At 40.8% G+C, this 18427-nt stretch overlaps 1 protein-coding gene across 1 annotated transcript; it reads left to right on the top strand.

Moving 5' to 3' along the window:
• The first annotated feature begins 592 nt into the window (after positions 1-592).
• Positions 593-2536, top strand: LOC138097487 (elongin-A-like). Its single transcript, XM_068993665.1, has one exon. The coding sequence runs from the start codon at positions 593-595 to the stop codon at positions 2534-2536; it is 1944 nt and encodes a 647-aa protein (XP_068849766.1).
• The last annotated feature ends 15891 nt before the right edge of the window (positions 2537-18427 follow it).

Raw genomic sequence — 18427 nt, 5'->3', positions numbered from 1 at the left:
AAAACGGGGATAATATAACTCTTCTTTGGTTCTTACAGGCTGGAATTACTCGACGGCAGGCGTCCAGCGCTAGGGTGGTTGTCGCTATTGCTGCTCTGGGGACGGGAGCGGGGCGAGGTGGCCCAGGGGTTCCTGGTGGTGATGTAATGTGGGCACCGCTCGCAGCCCCCGCAGGAAGGGGGCGCTGGGGTTTCCTCAAGTCCCGGACGCAGCGCAGGTAGCGATTGCCGTGGGCACGCTGCGTCCTGAGCGCCGGAGGCGGGGTCGCGCGCCGTGTGCACCAGGGGGAGCTCGAGGCAGAGCCGGGCGGCGGCGGGGTCCGAGCACCAGGTTGCTGAGGAGCCGCGGGGCCTGGCCGCCCCCATCCTCACACCAAGGAGGTCGTGGAGAGACGAGAAGTGCCCTCGGTCTCGCCCGGCCCCGTGGCGGTTCTAGCGGAGAGCCGGGTCTGCCCGACGGCAGTGGCGGGCGCAAAAGCCATCGCGTCGGAAGCTTGGCCGGGACCTAGCAGCGCAGTGGAGGAGGCTGGCTCCGGGGGACTGAAACCCTGAGAGGCATCTGCCCCAGGGAAGCTCCTCAGGAGGAGGAGGCGATGGAGGGAGACGGCCGCGCACACCTCGCAGACCGCAGCGGTCGCTCGCGTGGCCGCGAGCACAGACAGCAGCAACACAGACACCTCTCAGAGCCCGCGAGGCCCCATCATGAGTCCTGCGGCCGGGAGAGGGACGAGGACAGAAGGCAGTGTTGCAGAGGTTCCCCAGCTTATTCCTCAGAGCGGGCATATTGTGGTTACAGACGGTCCCCCCCACCGTCTACACGTCCTCGTCTGATGTCCGGGGACCGTCACAGACGCCCCTCGGAGGTCTACGTTATACAGCGGGGACCTGGAGGAGGCCCCTATGATGCTCCTCGGGCCAGACTGGGGTTCAGTCAAGACCACGGCCTTTGTGCCCCCCACGGGAGGGAGGCTGGGAGCCTAAGCTGGGGGTACCAGTCTCCCCACGATGACAAACACCCTTTGGGTGCCAAAGAATACGAGAAGTCTTCTCCTTTGACCAGCCAAAAATCAGTCCTGGCTTCCTCCAGAGAGGAAAGCCCGCGGCCTGTCCCCAGCGACAGAGCAAAGGAGAATCCGCCTTCTACTAGCGTCAAAGAGGAGGAAAGAAGGCGCCGCGGGATCCAGTTTTCACCTTCCTTCGGGCACACTTCAGACTTTAAAAAGCAAAAGCAGGAAGACTCAGAGAAAACCAAACCAGACAAAAACAAGCAAAGCCTCAACCGCTTGGACATAGCAGAGGGGACAAAAGGCCTGTTACCCATGGTGAAAGAGAAGGCTACCGATAACCAAAAGATTCAAGAAGGGAAAGTAAGACCTCCCCATTTGAGTGGAAAGCCAGATGGCTCCCTCCCTGAAGTTGAGGAGACAGATATGGATAATGAATGCAAGCCGCCCACCATGTTTTTTCATTCATTGCTCAACCAGGACCAGCCTAGGGAGGAAAAGAAAAAGATTATGAAAACTTCAGCCACTGCTCTTGAAGAGAAAGGACCTAAAAAAAATGACTCAAGTCAAAATTTGGACTTGGTTCAGGAACTGCCTGAGGTGAATGAAAACAGATCAGAGAAGCAGCAACCATCTGGAAACGTCTGGGCCAAGCTGGAAAAGGTCCCCATTGATGCACCTGTGTGGCCAGATCTTCCATTACCCAGGATCTCCGCCAAGTACCATCCACTTCCTGCCTCTAGATTGATGTCCTCCTTCCCACCAAAGCAAAAAGCACTGTCTTCACCCCAAAAAGTGGAAGAAGTTGGATTTACTGGATGCAGAATGAATTCTAAGATGCAAGTGTTTTCTGGCTCTAAGTGTGCCTATCTTGCCAAAATGATGACCCTGCGCCAACAGTGCATCTGGGTACTTAAAAACAACATCAGTTCAATCTTTAAAGTGGGAGGAGTCCCATATTCAGTTCTTGAACCCATCTTGAAGAGCTGTGCACCTGATCAGCTGTATCGCATAGAGAAATACAATCATACACTAGTTCAAGAAACAGATCAACTATGGAAAATTCACTGTCACCAAAACTTTAGGAAAGAAAGGCCACAAGAGCATGAGTCATGGCGAGAGATGTACATGCGGCTTCAGGATGCCCAAGAGCAGCGGCTTCGAGCACTGACGGTGAATATCCAGACTGCACACGCCAATAAACCCAAAGGCCGACAAGCAAAAATGATCCTACTCAACTCTCTGGCCCGGCCACTTTCTGATGTCCAAAGGAGGCGGCAGTTTGAAACACAAGAAGCAGCTGTCCCTGAAAAAGTCAAGATCAAGCCAGCTCCATACCCCAGAGAAACCAGCCATACTCCCTCCAGCAGCAGTGTCCTTAACCTTACCCATGAGAAGCCGGCCCACACATGCTCAAGCACTACCAGTACCCACTTGCCACAGGTGGTCAACGGCAGGAAACCTGTGAAGAAAATTGCTCCCATGATGGCCAAGACAATTAAAGATTTCAAGAACAGATTCTCCCGACGATAAATTGAGGCCTTGCCTTGGAGGTGGAATTCAGGGTGAGAAATACAAGGGCAGTGGGGGTTATGGAATGCGACTTTCAAAGGAGACCAGCAACTTTTGCTTTGTAGAAACTTTTGGACTCGGACTCCTATAGTTTTCAAGTGTTGTACCTGTAAGCCTGCACACCAAGCCCCTGCCTCCCTGCCTAGAGAACACTTCAGAATTCTGAAGATGAGAAATTTCATTCTCATTGACAATTTTAAGATCCATTATACCTTTGTTCTTAACTAACCTTGGTAAACAGTAAGACGGTCTTAATTAAAAAATATTATCTTCAGGTTGTATTTATATAAATAAAAATACATAAACATGGGATTTTTTTTTTTAATCTCAGAGTAGATGAGGCCTTTTTGAACACAAACCCAGAAGCCATTAATTAAAAAGGCTGATATATTTGACCACATAAAAAATTCTAAATATATAAAAAAGGTCAAGAGACAATAACTGGGAAAGATATTTACAACTCAGTTAACATTCAAAAGACCAATTTCCTTTATATATAATAAGTGCCCACAAAGCAAAGAAAAAAAATCAATAATTTATTATAAAAATGGACAAGTATAGGAAAAGATGGTTCACACAAAAAGAAACACAAATGACTCTATATGAGGAGATGCTCAGTCTTACAAAAATGCAAATTTGAAACATAATACAAATTTCCACGTACCAGTTGAGTAAAATTCAAAAAATTAATAGCCTGCTATGTTGGAGCAGATGATCACACATTACTGGTAAGATGATAAGTTGATACAACTTCTACTGAAGTTAAAAGGCAAATTTATATACATTCTTTGGTACTACAGTATCACTTAGGATGAGAAACTGAATATATAAATGGATAATGGCCAGACCCACATAAGCTCAGAAAGCCAAGCCACAACCTCTGTAAGCAACCATCTCAGAAAACCAAATCACAGACCATAGCAATCTGTCCAAGAAACTAAATCACAACCTCCATAGCAACTGGCCCAGAATGGTCAAGATTTGCTCAACAACTGCCAGCCTCCCTATTTTCACTCTTAGCCTCCAAGTCAGGACCAACCAAGAAAGCCAAATATGACCTCCCAAATCAGTCACATAAGATGCCCCACTTCTAGGTAGCCCAACTCCAGATTTCCCAAGTCAACAGCCTCAAGTCAGAAAATGTTAAATACACACTCTTCCCCTTTTTTTTCACTATAAAGCTTTCCCACTCCCCTGCCTGCCAAATGCAAGTGATGACAGTTGACTTTCTTACTATAGCAAGCACTCAATAAATAGCCTGTTTGCTCAATATGGGTGGTTTTCATTTATTTCTACAGAATTGCATTCGTCAGATGCACACATGTCAAATATACACATATACAAACTGATATAGCAATTTCACTGATAGGATTTTATTCTACAGACACAACTCTGTGTGTGTGTGTGTGTGTGTGTGTGTATTTAATTAATACAAAGACATGACCGTGGGATGTGAATCCACTTTTCTCTAGAACATCTGCCTGCCTCTAAAAGGCTAAGAAGCTGAGTAGGATATTTGACAACCTCAAAGTGCTAAGGTGAAAAGTTCTAAACCAAGACCCATGAAGGTAGGGGACCCTGGCAAAACCAATGAATATTCAGTCCTTATTCCATTCTAGGAATGAGGACAAAAGATAAGGTAAGGTGCCCATGTTCTGTATGGCCCAGAAAAATCTCAGTCCCTATATTTGGATTGAGTCCCTAAATTTCAGTCCCTAAAATTCAACAGGCCAGAATACTGGAGTGGGTAGCTGTTCCCTTCTCCAGGGAATCTTCCCAACCCAGGGATTGAACCCAGGTCTCCCACATGGTAGGCAGATTCTTTACCAGCTGAGCCACTGCAGAACCCCAAGAACACTGGAGTGGGTAGCCTATCCCTTCTCCAGCAGATCAGGAATCGAATGGGAGTCTCCTACATTGCAGGTGGATTCTTTAGTAGCTGAGCTATTAGGGAAACCCCAGAAAACGCTCAGTCCCTAAATTTGGATTGAGACGTTCCTGAATTGTTAGCTCCTCCCACCAGGCACAAGACAGAAACAAGCCTAAATTACCTTTACAGGAAGATATCATCATCCTTCATCACAAATTATTTCTAAAAACAAATCAACTACACTACCACGCAGTCTAAGAGAAGAACAACATAAATGAAAAACATTAGGAATAACAGAAAATTGAAACATGGACCTCAAGATATTAGAAGTATCAGACACAGACTTGAGGAAAACTATTTCAATCAATATAATTTACAACAGTCTATAAAAATCAAGTAGGAACAAATTTAACAAAAGATGTTGCAGATTTCTTTTGTGGGATGAATGGTATCACCTTTTCCCCAAATTCATATACTGAAGCCCTAACCATGAATAACTCAGAATGTGACTGTATTTAAAGACAGAGCCTTTAGCATGTTAATAAATTAAAATGAGACCATTAGGGTGGGCCCTAATCCAATCTGACTGGTGTCCTTGGAAGAAGAGGAAATTTGGGCACGTGAAGTGATGCCAGAGATGGTTCTCTAGGAAATACCATGTTGAAGACACAGCAAAAAGGTGGCCACTTGCAAGCCAAGGAGAAAGACCTCAGGATAAATCAAACCTGCCAGCACCTTTTTCTTGGACTTCTAGCCTCCAGAACTGTGAGAAAATAAATTTTTGCTGCTTAAGACACCCAGTCTGTGATATTTTGTTATGGCAGCCCTAGCAAAATAATGCAACCTCTATGCTGAAAATTACAAAATAGGACTAAGAGATATTTTTAAAGTTTTAACGTTTAAGAATTGAGAAAATGATTTTTTTAAGATGTTCTTAAAACTGATGTATAGATTGAATGCAATCTCATCAAAAGCTCAGTGAACTTTTTTATATAAATTGAAAATCTGATTCTGACATTTACGTGGAAATTTAGAACCAAGATGGCATTGAAAAATAGCTAGGTCAGAGAATTTATACTACCAGTTTTTAAGGCTTAGTATTAAGCCACAATAATTAAGATAGTTTGATACTGGCATGTAGATAAATCTATCAATCAAAAAGAGCGGAGAGTTCAAAAATAAACCCACAAATATATGGTAATGTGATTTTTTACAAAGTTGCCACAGTAATTCAAAACAGTTTTAAAAGGTGCTAGAGCAGCTGGATAACCAAATAGGGAAAAAAATGAAACTTAACCCCTATCTCACATCAAACACACAAATTAATTGAAGATAACAATTCTATATGTTTAGGTACCTAAACATATAACATTTGAGGAGAAGGGGATACCATTCATCCCACAAAATAACATAACATCAGATAAAGCAAAAACTGACAAAATCAAAAGGAGAAATAGGCAAAAAATACAATTATAGTGAGAGATACTTACATGCCTTCAAACAAAAAGAAAAAAAATCTGTAAGATATAAAATCTTTGAACAACAGTTAAGAAACTTAACCATACATTGAGCCATAAAACAATTCTTGACAAATATCAGAGGACTGAAATCCTGTAGAATGTTGCTAGTAAATACAACACAATTAAACTAGAAAACAATGTCCAAAAGCTATCAGCAGACTTCCCATATGTAAATAATACACTTCTAAATACTTATGAGTCAGGGAAAAATCATAATAGATGTACGAAAATATTTGGAACTGAATGAAAAAAGCAAAAGTCGTTCAGTAGAGTCCGACTCTTTGCACCCCCATGGACTATACAGTCCATGGAATTCTCCAGGCCAGAATAATGGAGTGGGTAGCCTTTCCCTCCTCCAGCGGATCTTCCCAACACAGGGATCGAACCCAGGTCTCCCCCATTGCAGGTGGATTCTTTACCACCTGAGCCACAAGGGAATGAAAAGGAAAAATTAAAATGCTACATATTAAAACATATGGAAGCAGGCAAAGCAGTGACTGAAGGAAAATTTAAATCTTTAAATGCATCTGTTAAAAGAAAACAGGTAAATATTAATAAATTAAGCAAATATATTAAGAAATTATAAAAAATAATAAACCCAAGGAAAGTTTAAGAAAGAAAATAACCATTTTTTACACTTTTTTTATTCTTTTGAATTTTTAATTTTGTATTAGGGTATACCTGATTAACAATGTTATGACAGTTTCAGGTAAATAGCAAAGGGACTCAGTCATACATATACATGGATCCATTTCCCCCTCAATCCCCCTCCCATCCAGACTGCCACATAACACTGACAGGACTTACATGTGCTATATAGTAGGTCTTTGCTGGTTATCTGTTTTAAATATAGCAGTGTGTACATGTCCATCCCAAACTCCCTAACTATCCCTCCCATCTCCAGCAACCTAAGTTTGTTTTCTAAATCTGTGAATGTCTTTCTGTTTTATAAGTCCATTTGTATCATTTCTTTTTAGATTTCACATATAAGGGATGTCATATGATATTTCTCCTTCTGTCTGACTTAGTTCATTCAGTATGACACTCTCTAGGTCCATCCATGTTACTGCAAATGGCATTATTTCATCCATTTTGATGACTGAGTCATAGTCCGTTGTATATATATAATACATCTTCTTTATCCATTCCTCTGTCTATGGACATTTAGACTGCTTCCATGTCTTGGTTATTATAAACAGTGCTGCAATGAACACTGGAGTGTATGTATCCTTTCAGATTATGTTTTTCTCTGGATAGATACATGCCCAGGAGTGGGATTGTAGGGTCATATGGTAGCTCTGTTTTTAGTTTTTTTAAGAACCTCCATACTGTTCTTTATATTGACTGTACCAATTTATATTCCCACCAACAGACTGGAAGGGTTCCCTTCTCTCCACACCTTCTCCAGTGTTTATTGTTTGTAGATTTTTTGATGCTAGCCATTCTGGCTGGTATGAGGTGATAGCTCATTGTTTTGATTTACAAAGAAATAATAATTTTAAGACTGCAAAAGTAGAGAAATAGAAATCAAACAGATCATAGACAGGATCAACAAAACTTGTTTCTTTGAAAAGATTGACAAATTTGATAAACCTATGTTAAGACTAATGAAGAAAAATAAGAGAGAAGGCACAAAAAACCAGTGTAAGAATAAAAAGGGAAGATGATTACAGATTCCATATATATTTAATTTTTTAAGAAAGGATATTATGAACGATTATGCCAATAAATTCAAAAATTTAGATGAGATAAATAAATTCTAAGAAAACATAACATACCAAACCAACACCAAAAAGAAATTTTAAAGTACCAACAGTTTTGATGAAAATAACCTGAATTTGTTAAAAACCAACCAATAAACAAAAAACAAAGAAAACACTTTCTATGGGAAATCCATTCTCAGATTTCTTTCAAGGCAAACTCTACCAAACATTCAATCAAAAACATAATGGCAATCTTCATAATTTCTTCTACTGAATGAAGAAGAAGGAATATTTCTCAATTTTTATGAAGACAACATATCTTTCATACTAAAATCTGAAAAAGACACTCAAAAGAGGAAAACAGTAGGCCAGTCTCACTCATTAATATAGATGGAAAAAGTCTAAGCAAAATATTAGCAAATTGAATCACCATTATATAACATCAAACTTCAGCATATCCCAGGAATGAGGTAAGACTGTTTAATATTAGAGACTCAAACAACATAGTTAATGTACCACATTACAAAATAAAGGGAAATATTATAATCACTTTAACAAATGTAGAAAAGTATTTGGTAAAAATCAACATATGTCTTTGATTAAAAAAAGAACTCTGAACACACTATTTTATATTGCTAAAATAAGATCAACATACAAAATCAACTGCATTTATACATATCAGTAATAAATATAAAATTAAATTTTAAAAACCAAGAAACCACTTACAATGATATGAAAATCATTTAGAATAGTGTCAAGAACTATAAGTATTTCTAACAGAAAATGGGCAGATTTTCTATGCAAAAAATTCTAAACTGCTACTGAAAAAAATTAAGGAAGCCAGAATAAAAAGAGAAACGATACTCTTCAATTGGAGAATTCTTTGTAATTCTCATTATTTTTAAATCATCAATTCTTCTCAAATTTATTCTTCCAACTCAATGCCATCTCAATCAAAATTCAGCAACCTTTGTGGAATTTGACAAGTTGATTCTAAAATATGTAAACACATGTCAATAATAGTGTGACCATTTGACAAAAAAGAACTAAGTCAGAAGTCTTTGCTCCAGAGGATATCAAGAATGGATTGCTGTTTAGTCACTAAACAAGTGTCTGACTCTTTTGTGGCCCCATGGACTGTAGGCTGCCAGACTCCTCTGGTGATTTCCTAGGCAAGAATATTGGAGTGGGTTGCCATTTCCTTCTCCAGGGGCTCTTTCCAATCCAGGGATCAATCCTGCGTTTCCCACATTGGCAGGCGGATTCTTTACCACTGAGCCACCTGGGGAAGCCCATGAAGAATGGATATAACTAAAAAAATGAAAAAAATAAAAATAAAAGAATGAATACAACTATATTTCTAAAACAGTGTGGCACTGGCATAGGAAGTAGACAAAAAGACCAGTGGAACAGACTTGAGGACCCAGAAACAATTTTGCCTATTTTTCAAGTCTATAAATTTTATTTTCTTATATCTTGTTTCTCTCCTTTTTATAATCATGTTTTCCTTAAATGTTTAAACATATTTATAACAACTGTTTTTAAAGACCACCCCCCACCCCCGCCATCTGTTAATTCTGTCTTTTGTTGTATTACTGAGTCTTCTGTTGATGGATTTTTGTCCTCGTTTTGGCACATTTTCCTGTTTTTTCATGACCGCTAGTAGTTTTTTCCTTGGATGCCAGTTCTGCAAATCTCTAGATTATATTACCTTAAGTATGTTGAGGGTTTGGGGGAAGCAGATCATTCAGTTATTTGCAGGTAATTCTGATCCTATTAAGCTTTGTTTGGAAAGAGGTTATGTAAAGTCATGTTTATTCTAAGACTAGTTTTGTGCCAGGTCTCTTCAGTTGTGTCTGACTCTGCGACCCCATGGACTATAGCCCACCAGGCTCCTCTGTCCATGGGATTCTCCAGGCAAGAATACTGAAGTGGGTTGCCATGCCCTCCAGGGGAATCTTTCCTTAGGCGCCGCTTTCCTAGAATCTCTAGTAAATGCTCTGCTGTTCCACAAGAGGTCTCCACTCAGGTTGGTTGGACTTCAAACAACTCAGTGTTACATGAGCACCGGTAGCTGTTCCTCTTAAGGTTCCCTGATAATTGGCTTTTCCCCAGCTTCAAACATTTCCACTTTGTGTATGCACAGCTTAGTATTCAGCCCAAACTCAGAAGCATGGAGCAATTTGTTTGCCAAGCTGCCTCCTCTCTGGTCCTCTTCCCTCCCCATTCTAATCACCTAAGTCTTCCCAAATTCAGCTCCCTGCCTCATCTCTGCAAAACTGCTGGTACTATTTGCTGTATCACATTTGAAAGCAGGAAGCTGTATCAATTTTTTTAAATGTACGCAAGACTGATCTGAATGGAGAGATATATACTTTTTGTACTTAAAAATAAAATCTATTAAAATTAATGTTTTTTTTTTTTTTTTTACAAAAGAAAGAAAGGATGTTAACACAAAACACCAAACATACAAACTCACATGTGTATATTCTCAGTTATGTGGTTAAAAGTAGGGGAATAAAGAAAAAAAACCCCACATCTCCAAGAGTTTCAACATGACATTAGCAAAATGTTCCAGGTTGTCTGATCAGTCTCCCTTTCTTGGTCCAGGTACAGAAAAAATGTGGTTCAACATCAGCCACAGCATTTTTAAAGATCCCCACAAGGCTACACCGGTGGTCAGCAGTGAAGTAGTTAATCTTCCTTAAGTAAGAACAGAGCAGAGCACTTAAAACATGAGTTACTTAAAATTCAGCTTAGCTTATGGTGATTTAGAGCTCATTTAATTAGTATTTAGAACTCCGCATTGTTTATAGCTATTGGTATTTCAATAGATGCTTAAATGTTTGAACATTTAAAGTTTAATAAGCCTTAGGTTCTCTGAAGAAAAACAGTGATGTAATTAAATTTTCAATTATCCTAGTTTTTTTTTTTTTTAGGGGACCATGTGATTAATAAAAGCTAAGGCATTTAACAACACTCATTTAAAAACCTAATCTCCCACCTCATTAATTAGTTAACACTTATAGTAGGTATTTTTTTAATATAAAAGTTTCACACAAGCAAAGTCACAACTTTTGAAAAGTACATGTAATGACACCTGAGAATAAAAGTAATTTTGTATCAGATTATTTTGCACATGAATGTGTGGCTCAATTATGGCTTGCTAAAAACTGTTCTTCTGCATTGATACCAATTACTGTTTGTTTGGTTTAAATTCTGTGGTCAAATTTAAAACACTGCAGCAATTGCTCTTCAGAGTTCCTTTCCCCCAGGATCTTACCTTCAAGTAGGGGAAAAAAAAAAAAAACAGTGGCAGAGGTTTACAAATTGGACATAGCCTTATTTTAATTAAACACTAAATTTAAAACGGAATAGGAGAAAATTCTCCACTCACAGATTTTTGCTACCCACAGATCATTACGGTGCCACACAGGAGGCCATGATGCAAACCCAGAACTGCTGGATCACAGCCTGAGTGTTCAAAACACCCCAGGTGTTCAGCATGCACACTAAAGACTCAGAAGCCCTTCTGAAACATGATCAGTTTCCCAATCAGGAAATAAACTTACCAGAGTTCTTGCCCTCAAGGAGCTTATAGTCTACTGGGGTCAGGGAAAGGAAAAGGACAGGAAAGGAAAAGGTCAGGACAAGGAAAAATCCAATTATAATTTACTGGGATAAAGGTGGCACGGTGATGTCTACTCTTTGCATCAAGGAGGGGCACTTTGTCAAGTTTGGAAAGCAGGCTGACCAGAAGAGGCAAGTTTAGATCCTAAAGAACAAAACTGTAAGGGACAGAGAAAGATAAGGGCAATAAAGAGGCCAAGAAGGAAAACAGAACTCTAGGAGACTGTAGTATCATGGAAACCAAGAGGCGTTTCCTAAAGCTAATCAGCAATGTCAATGCCCAAAACATCATGGGTATCTCAAAACACCATGTTTTTATATATAGTAGTCAAGAAGTAAGTGTTCATTGTAGGAGCTGATGAATAAATGTATATTTACACCTCAGTGTTAAGAAAAAACCAGTATATGAATTCAAAAGGATCTAACTCCCATTCTTAAGCTCAGCCACCAACCCCCATCATATGCAAATAAACAACCGTATTTAAAAGTAAATTTTAACATACAAATATGTATGACAAATGCCTGACTTGAAACCCACAATACAAAATAAAGCTATCCTTTAGATACGAATCATACATTAGTTGATGTTTTTTAAATTCACCTCCTGCAAAAGCAACTAGTGCAAGTCTTTGTGCCCAGTAGACAATACATATCTGTAAAACAAAAATGGTTCTAGAGATTGTTTCTCTGCTGTCTCCCCAAATCACATTAAAATGATGGTGAAGGAATTTTTTTAAAAAGGAAAGAGTAATTAAGTATAAATTTTGCACTGAACAGTGAAGAGAAACCCCCCACCCCCAAACAACTGCCTTTCCCTGTTTAACTCCAACAGTGATAGGAAGCATGCTTGTTTTGCCCTCATTCCCTGTAGGAAAGTGAAGAGCATTTCTTGGAGAAACTGAAAACCTCAGAGCAAATATCTACAGAAACTGGCTTCTGTGGATGTCCCAGTAAAAAGGCTCCTGCCTACCTGATCATCCAACAGAAAAACTCATCCCTATTTGAGGAGCCTCTTCTAAAGCTCACAGATTCTAATTAGCTTTTAGGTGTCTTGCTCAGGCAAAGTTCACTAGATTGAGGAAAACCTACATGAAAGACAGAGCACCAGGGAAAAAAAGCAAAGAAAAACTTAAGAGGAAACAGACATAATACTAGGAGCAAAAGACAAAGAGGGAAGGGGGTGGGGCGGGGAGGGAGAGGGAGAGGAAACCTTCAGAGTTAAAAGGAGCTATGAAAAGGGAACATTGAGACAATAAGAAAGTATCTGGAAATAAAAATATGAAAGCAGAAATTTAAAACTCGACAAAATGGGATAAAAAGTCGAGGAGGTCTCTTGATAAGAAAAAACAAGAGTAAGCAATGTAAAATAAAAGAGAAAACAGCATGTTACAGATTCCCATTTGGAAGTCAAACAGTCAATGAATAGGACTTCCAGGAAAGGAAAACATGAAAATGAAAGGAAGGGAGGGAGGGAAGAAGGACAAGAGAGAAACAAAGGAAGAGCAAGAGAGGGAAAAAAAGAGACAGAGAGATTATCTAAAGAACTAATACAAGAATATTTTCCAGAATTGAGGGCATGAATTCCCTGATCTAGATGGCCCATAACTTCATACCAGCATTGGGAATGAAAAAGAATTCTCAACAAGTGATTATCTTCATGAAAATTCAGAAACTAGAGACGATAAGGAGAAGATTCTAAAAGGATTCAGAGAATGAATAACATCACACTTGTTGCTACACCACTGGAAGCTAAAAAATATGGAGAAATCCCTCTTCAAATGCATGAAATCAGTTCCAACCTAGACTATCAATCTCAGCCCAACCATCAACAAGGTGAGAGAAGGACAGAGTTGCACACATAGTGTGCACGCATGCTAAGCCACTTCAGTCATCTCCTGCGTTGGCAGGCAGGTTCTTTAACGCTAGCGTCACCTGGAAAGCCACTTCACACACTGCTGCTTTGTATGGATGTATGGACATACATACTTCAAAAATTTCGCTTGCTACGTGCCCTTTCTCTGGCAGCCATTGGTTAGGGTATTTTGCTAAAACAGGGATATAAGGCAAGAAGGAGGAAAAAGAACTTCCCTGGGGGCCCAGGGGTTGAGAATCTGCCTGCCACTGGCAGAGGACATGGGTTTGATCTCTGGTCCGGACGATCCCACATGCTTCAGGGCAACAAAGCCATTGGGCTGCAACTACTGAGCCGGGAGGAGCAACTGTTGAAACCCTACACGCCCTGAGCCCGTGCTCTATATCAAGAGAAGCCATCACGTTGAGAAGATTGCACACTGAAGCTAGAGAGCAGCCCCCGTTCTCTACAACCTGGAGAAAGCCTGCGCAGCAACCAAGACCCAGCACAACCAAAAACGAATAAATAATTTAAGTCACTCTTCTAAACAAAACGAAAGAAGGAAAAGAAAAAAACCTGAAAATTTTCTTGGTGAGGTTCACCATATGGAAAGGAGGTTTACAATTCCTTCAGAAAATTTAGGAAGTAGTATCAAAAATACAGAAAAGTAACCCTAAGAATAAGACAGAGTTAAGCTACGATTGAGTCCTATCCCACAGTTAAATAAAAAATAAAATACAACCACAGTTTACCATATGGCTCAGCTGTGAATAATGGTTTCATGGTCGGATTAATATACACAATTATATTGAATATGTATTTAACCAAAAATTGTGATAAAACGATCTTGGGAGAATGGAGGAAGGGAAGTATGGGCTAGAGGGAGAGGACGGGAAGGACCGAGGTAGGATTAAAAAAAGCTGAATGCTCTTTTTCCATCAAAGTAAGCAGAATTTACATCTGACAATGGAAAATCAAAATTCAGAAATTTTAACTTGTTATTTTGAAGAAGCTGCTAAGAAGGGCAACAGCAGTTGCTTCTGGGGAGCAATACTTGAGGCTGTGAAAGGGAACAGGAAACTTTCTTAAGTTCTGTTCAGTTCAGTTCAGTCGCTCAGTCGTGTCCGACTCTTTGCGACCCCATGAATCGCAGCAGGCCAGGCCTCCCTGTTCATCACCATCTCCCGGAGTTCACTCAGATTCACGTTCATCGAGTCTGTGATGCCATCCAGCCATCTCATCCTCGGTCGTCCCCTTCTCCTCCTGCCCCCAATCCCTCCCAGCATCAGAGTTTTTTCCAATGAGTCAACTCTTCACATGAGGTGGCCAAAGTACTGGAGTTTCAGCTTTAGCATCATTCCTTCCAAAGAAATCCCAGGGTTGATCTCCTTCAGAATGGACTGGTTGGATCTCCTTGCAGTCCAACTATTAAATTTTTTAAAACTGAGTGCTGACATTACATTATTTAAAACAAAAATCCAATGAAATATATATATATATGAGAACATATATGTTTAAAATTTGAAACAACAATAAAAATCACCCAAATAGAGGAAGCATTCTTGAAATCCAATACAGTAGACAGCACAGATGATCAAAGTTCCTATGACATACATCAAACTCACTGATTATCTTCCCCACCTCAATCTATCCCCTCCACAGGCCCCTAATCAGTACAATTCCTTGCATTTAGACCCCAGGAGTTTAAGACATCAATGAGCATACCTAAATATGGTTCTCCCCAGTGCCACCTTGCATTGGCACCCCACTCCAGTACTCGTGCCTGGAAAATCCCATGGACAGAGGAGCTTGGTAGGCTGCAGTCCGGGGTCACGAAGAGTCGGATAGGACTGAGCGACTTCACTTTCACTTTTCACTTTCATGCATTGGAGAAGGAAATGGCAACCCACTCCAGTGTTCTTGCCTGCAGAATCCCAGGGACAGGGGAGCCTGGTGGGCTGCCGTCTATGGGGCCGCACAGAGTCGGACACGACTCAAGCGACTTAGCAGCAGCAGCAGTGCCATCTTGGGAATAGAACAAAAAAACAAGATTGGGCCTCTGTCTTCAAGTCACATGAATTCTGAGAGGCAATATCACATGCAGGAAATGGGTAATAACATAAATTAATCACAATTAAATAATAACCTACATGGTACAAACTATATGGATTTCAGAAACATGTCAGATTTGAAAGAATGTTCCTAGAGCAGTGGGAGGCAAAGAGGAAGTTGGGCCACAACATTACCATGCTCTGTAGATCATGTCAAGGTGGTACTTTTATCCCAAGTATAATGGAAAGCCATTAAAAGGATCCTAGCCAGGGAGTGCGGAGAAGGCAATGGCAACCCACTCCAGTACTCTTGCCTGGAAAATCCCATGGACGGAGGAGCCTGGTAGGCTGCAGTCCATGGGGTCTCGAAGTTGGACACAACTGAGCGACTTCATTTTCACTTTTCACTTTAATGCATTGGAGAAGGAAATGGCAACCCACTCCAGTGTTCTTGCCTGGAGAATCCCAGGGACGGGGGAGCCTGGTGGGCTGCCGTCTATGGGGTCGCACAGAGTCGGACACGACTGAAGTGACTTAGCAGCAGCAGCAGCAGCCAGGGAGTGACACAATTTTAAGATCACTCTGATTGTTGGAGGAAGAACTGACTGAAAGGAGGTAAAACCAACAGGGGGAATGGTTAAGAGGCTACTGAAATGGTTCAAGTGATAGATTATGGTGGCTTGTACCCAGATAAAGGCTGTAGAAATATTTATTATTAAAGACCCATTATATAAATAGAACCTGTAAGATTTGCTGATGCCTTCCTTAAGCAGGAATTAGCAGGAAGGAGGAGCTATGGATGACTCTCAGAATTCTGATTTGAGCCACTGGGTGGATGGTGGTTTCACATTCCCAGATGGAGGAAGACTGGGAAAGCTACAAGTTTTAGAGAAGAAGGTTAAGTAAGAGTTAGGGTTTAATGACTTAATATGCAGATGCTTGATTCTCCATTGGATTTGTCCAGTAGTCAACTGATTTATCATCCTCTGTGTTCCATATTCTAGGATATCACATGGGTTTGGGGGCTCAGCAAAGAAGTACAGTCTAAAGTTAGTTTAAGGGAGTTGCTGGCATACAGATGGCATTGGAAGTCATGAAAATGTATGAGACTATCTAGGGCAGTGGTTTTCAAACCTGGAGTCTAAATTTAAGATGCAAGTTTCAAGATCCTCATGCCAGAGAGCTTCTGATTCTGTAATTCTCAGTGAGGTCCAGAAATCTTCTTTATTAAAAGCCATCTCCAAATGTTTTGATGCAGGTAGTTCAGGCTCAGGTTGGAAGGGCTTAAGCACAATCCAGAGGTGACAAAGTGGCAACAGCTAGTGTAGCCAATCCTTTCCAGAAATTGGAAAGAAACTGGAGAAGTTGCACAGACACTGCTAAGTAGAGGAAGTGCAAGGCCAAAGGGTTACCTTTTATTGTGTATTATCAGCTTCTTTTTAAAGGTGGGAAAGAGTAGAGTGGTGGTTCATAATCTTGGCTACACATTGCAATCGAGATTGAGATCACAATTGAGGTTTTAAAAACTATCAATGAACAGGATACACCAAAACCAGTAAATCAGAGTCTCTGAGGTGGAGCTTAAATATCAGTATTTTTCAATTAAAAAAAACATGTTTGTAATCATTTTCCCCTTTTAGTATTGCTATATCCTCGATGCCTGGCATATAATACAGCTTCAATCTACGTTTTTTGTTGTGGAAAATATAGTTGAGCCAGTTAGCCAATGACACAGACAATAGGAAACACTACATATTGTAAAATTCATGTAATCTTTGTGTGAAAGGATTATAGTCCAATTACGTTACTTTCTACTGCGGGAACGGAAGCCTGAGAGAGGAATTAAATTCCTAAGGTCTCTCAACATTGGTAGTAGTGAATCAGGGCCAGAACTCCGTATTCCAGCTCCCAGCTCAGTGTTATCCTGCGTTTCAACAATTTCATTTTGACCATATTCTAAATCCGCTCACCCATCAAGACTCAGCCTGCCTAATAATAATCCCTTCCCCTCAACATCTCATTTCCTCAGTCACAAACTGCGGTCTCTTTCATCAAACAGTACTCGAGTCCAAATCCGACTCTTTCTTCCCGCAACCCCGCTTCAACCCTAGTCCCCAGACTTTGTGCTTGCGCCACAACAGCAGCGGACTCTGTCGCCATAGCAACTGGGCACAGGAATCGGCCCGCAGCAAGAGGAGAGGCGTTCCTGAGAGTATATGCTTTCCTTACCGCTTCCCGAGCCTGATGGGTGAATCTGAGGGTCTGGTAAGATAGCTCCATCAGGACGCTGCGTTAGGAACCGAGATAAGGAAGAAAAGGAGCCAGTTACTAGGCCGACCAGTACAGCCACCGAGGCCGTTCAGGGAAATCTGACGCTTAACCAGCCCGCCCCCTTCAGGATTGGCCAGAGTTTAGACATGCCGGCCAATCACTGGACAAAGATGGTTTCTTTCCGCATGCCAATCAAAATAAACCTGTTAATCCGGAGCTTTTGCACCGCACTGGCCAATCGAGAGACAAAAAAGGGGATGATTGGGGTACACGTGTCTCTTCAATTCTGGTTTCCTCGGTGTGTATGCCCAGCAGTGGGATTGCTGGGTCATAAAACAGTTCTATTTACAGTTTTTTTAGGAATCTCCACACTGTACTCCATAGTGGCTGTACTAGTTTGCATTCCCACCGACAGTGTAAGAGGGTTCCCTTTTCTCCATACCCTCTCCAGCATTTATTGCTTGTACGCTTTTGGATCCCAGCCATTCTGACTGGCATGAAATGGTACCTCATTGTGGTTTTGATTTGCATTTCTCTGATAATGAGTGATGTTGAGCATCTTTTCATGTGTTTGTTAGCCATCTGTATGTTTTCTTTGGAGAAATGTCTATTTAGTTCTTTGGCCCATTTTTTGATTGGGTCGTTTATTTTTTTGAAATTGAGCTGCAGGAGTTCATCGCAGCACTGTTTATATTAGCCAGGACATGGAAGCAACCTAGATGTCCATCAGCTGATGAATGGATAAGAAAGCTGTGGTACATATACACAATGGAGTATTACTCAGCCATTAAAAAGAATACATTTAAATCAGTTCTAATGAGGTGGATGAAACTGGAGCCTATTATACAGAGTGAAGTAAGCCAGAAAGAAAAACACCAATACAGTATACTAATGCATATATACAGAATTTAGAAAGATGGTAACAATAACCCTGTATGCGAGACAGCAAAAGAGA

Source organism: Capricornis sumatraensis, chromosome 21, assembly GCF_032405125.1.
Source record: "Capricornis sumatraensis isolate serow.1 chromosome 21, serow.2, whole genome shotgun sequence".
NCBI classification, from domain to species: domain Eukaryota; kingdom Metazoa; phylum Chordata; class Mammalia; order Artiodactyla; family Bovidae; genus Capricornis; species Capricornis sumatraensis.
Note: the sequence above shows the minus strand (reverse complement) of the source record. Positions and strands in the feature narration are given on the sequence as shown.

Coding starts and splice junctions, on each gene's coding strand:
- LOC138097487 (XM_068993665.1), top strand. CDS start 593: ATGGAGGGAGACGGCCGCGCACACCTCGCAGACCGCAGCGGTCGCTCG.